General features: G+C 47.5%; 1 protein-coding gene across 1 annotated transcript in view; it reads left to right on the top strand.

Annotated features, from left to right (window-relative positions):
* LOC102756525 (cytochrome P450 3A12) overlaps window positions 1-5,133 on the top strand; it is a 43,432-nt gene that overhangs the window by 30,430 nt on the left and 7,869 nt on the right. The window contains exon 8 of the mRNA XM_015557346.1: window positions 924-990. Within this exon, the coding sequence (XP_015412832.1) occupies window positions 924-990 (67 nt within the window). The remainder of the gene's footprint in view (window positions 1-923; window positions 991-5,133) is intronic.

The raw sequence follows: 5,133 nt of genomic DNA, 5'->3' as shown, positions 1-5,133 counted from the left end.
TGAGTGGTCGCTATGACACACACTGACCACCAGGAGGCAGACACTAAACGCAGGAGCTGCCCTCCTGGTGGTCAGTGTGCTCCCACAGCAGGAGCGCTGCTCAGCTGACCAAACCGTCCCGGCATCCCACCAGCCCTGTGGCAGCCACTCCCTCCCTCAGTAGTCCTGCAGGTCCAATCTCCAGAGAATGGGCCAGGCACCGATGGACCTGCTGGCACTTACGGCACTGCTGGCATGATCGGAAGTCGGCCTCGGGCACTGTGGCTGCTTTCCCTCCCTAGATGTTCTGCAAGGAAGAAATGATATTAAAGTGGCTGCCAGGTGACTCCCAACAACTGGTGTGAATGTCAGCAGGATGGATCCAGATCCTGGGCTGGCAAGGGCATTCCACCGCCTGCCCGGAGGGCCTATTGTGTCCCAGCCCCCTCCATCCCACTCAGGATGGGCGCCAGATGCAGGGCTTATGGCTGGCGAGTGCCGCTGTGACAGCATGAGCCTCTCCCAATTGGGACTGACTGGGTGCAAGCCTGTGGCAGGCGCAGCGGGGCTGGGGTGAGCAGGAACGGCAGGTGGTGTTGGACTGTGGGTTTCAGCCTGATCCCTGCAGGCCACCTCGAGGGACCCCACCCATGCACGAATTCGTGCACTGCGCCTCTAATATTGTAATAATTCTCTACGGTGACAGATGGGTACCGGAAATATTGGGGGAACACCTTGCAAAGTATATGATTATCTAACCACTATGCTATATGCTTGAAATTAATACAAAATAATATTGAATGTAAACTGTAATAGAAAAATAAAATTAAAAAAGAAATGAAGTAGCCATTTTAACAGGAAAGAAAGTTAGTACTGCACTCCTGATTTATTTCTGCTTTCACAAGTTGACTCTTTGACATTAAAATTTCTCCTTCTGCTTCCAGCACCGAGTGGATTTTCTTCAGCTGATGATTAACTCTCAGAATTCCAAAGAAACAGACTCCCATAAAGGTAAACAAGGTGTACTTCAGAGGGCCAGTGATGGGGAGGCTCAGAGGTAGTGGTGGTTCTGAAAATGTATAGGAAGATTTTCACGCAGACGTGAAGTTCTATCAAATTGAAAAAGACACATGCTCAGAATAAAGGTAGCCAGAGGCACTTTCTACGCACATGTGGGCACAGCTTTATTCAAAGCTTGAAGGGCACCATAAACAAGAATTTTATGCCCTGAGGTCAGTCAGTGTTCTGTGGATCACCTACATCAGAATCACTGGGAGCTTGTTTCCAATGTCTATTCTCTGGCCTCATCCAGCTACATGGAAATTTGCATTAAGAATGCATCACTTTAGGAAGCACATTGCCCCAGTATTGGTGACCTTCACTTGGAACCCTTGGTTAAATTGTGTTCACTAGCTTAATCTAGTATAAAGTTTTGCTTTTTATTTACTTGTTTGATGGTCAAATTCTCTCAGGTTTGTCCACTGGAGCCCTTTCAGAAGGCTCTGGGGTCCTATTTTCTTTCTTTATTTTTATTTTTTCAATATACTTTACTTTTTAGAGCAGTTCTATGTTTACAGCAAAATTGTGTGAAAGGAACAGATATTTCCCATAACCTTCTCCCCTCACCTATATTCAGCCTCCCTGACTATCAGAATCCCTAACAGCAGTGTACCATTTGTTAGTCAGTGAATCTACATTGAGACGATTATCATCCAAAGTGCATAGTTTAAATTAGGATTCACACTTGGTGTTGTACGTTCTACAGGTTTTAATCAATATATACTGTATATATAAATCCCTAATATACAAATAGACCAAACGGTGGAACAACCGAACAACTGGTCGCTATGACGTGCGCTGACCACCAGGGAGCACACACAGAACATGGCGGGCATTGGCTGTGGTGGGATGGTGGAGCAGGTGAGCGGGGGCACCAGACCAAGGCAGGGCGCTGGTCGCTGTCATCAGTGCAAGCCTCTGGTGGTTAGTGAAAATTCTTTGCTCTCTTGCGCCGCAGTCTTGCTGGGTGCCCGCACCTTCTGCCGGCACCGGCCCCGCTCACACCCACTGATGGCATGGAGCAATTGGGGCCAGCACCAGCAGCAGGTGTGAGTGGGGCCGGCACTGTCAGCGAGTGCCAGGAGTGGCTGTGAGGGGTGGCTGCTGGCCCTGATTGCCCCTCAGGGCTTCTCCACCTTCCCCTGCTCCCGAGGGGCGGTTGGGGCTGGCAGCTACCTCTCACACCCACTGCTGGTGCTCGCCCTGCTTGTACCCGCAGCCGGCACTGGAGTCGCTGCCTGCACCCACTGCTGGCGTTCGGTGCTGGTCCGGATCACTCGGCACTGTCAGTGGGTGCGAGCAGTGGCTGCAGGCCTGGATCACCCTTGAGGACTTCTCTATCTACCCTTGCTTCTGAGGGGCAATCAAGGCAGCAGCCACCGCTCGCACCTGCTGACAGTGCCGGCCCCGCTTGCACCTATTGCTGGCACTGGCCCCAATTGCTCCATGCCATCAGCGGGTGCGAGTGGGGCTGGTGCCATCAATGCATGGGAATGGTGGTGGTGGGAGTGGGGCTGCTGGCAGATGGGGGACTGGGGGCCTTGGAGGATGGGCCGAGACCCACCCCTGTGCCCACCACATCCTTGCGGCCCACAGTTCCTTTCAAGGTGCACTGGACCCCTAGTAAATTTATAATGACACTAGAGGCCCAGTGCACAAATTCATGCATGGGTGGGGTCCCTCGGGGTGGCCTGAGGGGATTGGGCTGATACATGCAGTCCAATGCCACCTGCTGCTCCCACTCATCCCGCTCCCACTCATCCCAGCCCTGCTGTGCCTGCTGCGGGCTTGCGCCCAGTCAGTCCCAATCAGGAGAGGCTCATGCCACTGCAGCGGTACTCACCAGCTGTGAGCCCTGCGTCTGACACCCGTCCTAAGGTGGGTGGGGAGGGCAGGATGCAATTGGCCCTCCAGGTGCGTGGTGGGTCGCCCATGGCCTGGGATCCCGATCCGTCCCACTGACATGCCCAAAGCCGACTTCCAGGAGGCTGGCAGCGCAGCTGGGATCATGCTGGCAGCGCTGGTCCGTCCGTGCCTGGCCCGTTCTCCGAAGATTGGACCTGCAGGACTATTGAGGGAGTGAGTGGCTGCTGCTGGGCTGGTGGGCCACCTGGACAGTGTGCTCCCACTGTGGTAGTGCACTGACCACCGGGGGCAGCTCCTGCATTGAGCGTTTGCCCCTTGGGGGTCAGTGAGCATCATAGCGATCAGTCGTTTGGTAATTCAGTCACTTAGGCATATATATATTTGTCCACCATTAGAGTATAGAGAATGTCCTGTATCTTTTTCACCTATCATTTTCTGAGTACTTCCTTGCTTTCTGATGCAAGGCATTCCAAATTTCTCTCTATTTCCCCTGATCAGCCTGGAGCCAGCCATTTCACCAAGGAATTCTGGTTTATCTTAGTGAGAAATGGTACTTAGAAACCAAAATCCGATCTAGGAGTGCTCATTGCTCCTAGGGTTTCCTTACTTTTAGATTGTCTCAGTGGATAAAGCTAAGAACATCAAATATATTTACAGAGGTCTCATAAACATAAATATTTCTATATTCACCCATAATTAGTGATGTAAACATATTTTCTCTCAAAAAGAAACATCCAAGTATTATCGTTTATTCCTATGATATAAATACTTCCATCATGTTAATTTCAAACTACTAATGGCTTGACAACCATCTCACAAAATTTCTGAATGTTTAATAATTGGTTCTAAAGAACAGGGATGAGATGACTCCAGCACAGCACTGTAAATATATCCATATCTATGTATACATGTCTTTCTTTCTCCCTATCTATCTAGTCTAATACAACCTTCTGTGATGAAAGAGAACATAATCTATATCAATAGAGTTACCACTAGGCACATGTGGCTATTACACATTTGACATGTAAGCAATGCAACTGAAAACTGAATCTTATATTTAATTTTAATTAATTAAAATGTAAATAAGCACATGTAGCTAGTGGCTACCTATTGGGCAGCACAGCTCTAAATTTTGGATATCATGGGGTATATCCTAACTGGGGGAAGGAATTTGATAGTTGAATTTACCCCCAACAGCATCATAAAAATAATGTTTGAAAAATCAGAACTCGGTAGACCTTTCTTGTTTTTAGATGTGAATTACATATTTGTGGGAATTAGCATGTTTATTTCAGTGCTCTAAGTATCAAAAGGCCCTAATTCATTCCCACACAAATAGATTAGATCTTAACCATGCTTATTCTCTTAGGAGAAAATAAAAAAGGAGGCCACTATTAGTTTGAATAGACTCTTCCTCCCCTCTCCCTTTCTTCCTCTTCTGGAATGCCCATTATTCTAACATTGCTTTTTCTGCTGCATAATTCTTTCCTCCATCTCCATGGCTCTGTTTTCTATGCATGCTTCATTTTCAGGATTTCTGATTGGTTCTTTTTAAAACTTTCAATCTCTTTGGTAACCTACTCATTTTGTTCATTCATTTGTTTTCTGAGTGCATTGAATTGCCTGTCTGCATTTTCTTGCATTTTGTTGAGTATTTACAGAACTGCAATCATGAAATCTCTGTCATTTACATCACATATTTCCATGTGTTCCAACTTGCTTTTTGGGGATTTTTCATTTTCTTTCAATCATCCTTGTTTCCGTAGTTATTCGTGGTATTTGTTGTTCTCCTTTGCCTACACATTTATATCTGTTGATATTAATGACTTATAACAGCTTCCTCTGAAGAGGTCTTTCTACTGTTTTCCAGTAGATAGCACTGAATCACAAGATTTTTTACCTCTGTGAGCCAGATTTGACCTCTAGGGCTTTTATAATACAGTACAGCCTTGCTGCTTGGAGGTGGGGTTTGTTTTCCCTCACTGTAATGGTGACCCCTGACCTCCATGGGGTTCCCTCCAAGCATTCAACCTGGGGATCAGTCACAGAGGAAATGGTGGTTCTACAGCAATAACTCTTGGTTTATAGATAATGTGCTCCTTGGCTATATTCCAAAGGCAATAGGATGCGAGTTTTGGGAGTCTGAGCATTGGCAGGACTCTGTGCTTCCATTTCTTTCTCTGAAACACCACCATCGGGCCCAGTAGTGGAGAGCCACAGCTCTCCCTT

This window comes from Myotis davidii, unplaced genomic scaffold (assembly GCF_000327345.1).
Source record: "Myotis davidii unplaced genomic scaffold, ASM32734v1 scaffold1593, whole genome shotgun sequence".
Classification (NCBI taxonomy): domain Eukaryota; kingdom Metazoa; phylum Chordata; class Mammalia; order Chiroptera; family Vespertilionidae; genus Myotis; species Myotis davidii.
The sequence above is the reverse complement of the archived record's forward strand: the minus strand, read 5'-3'. Positions and strand labels throughout refer to the sequence as shown.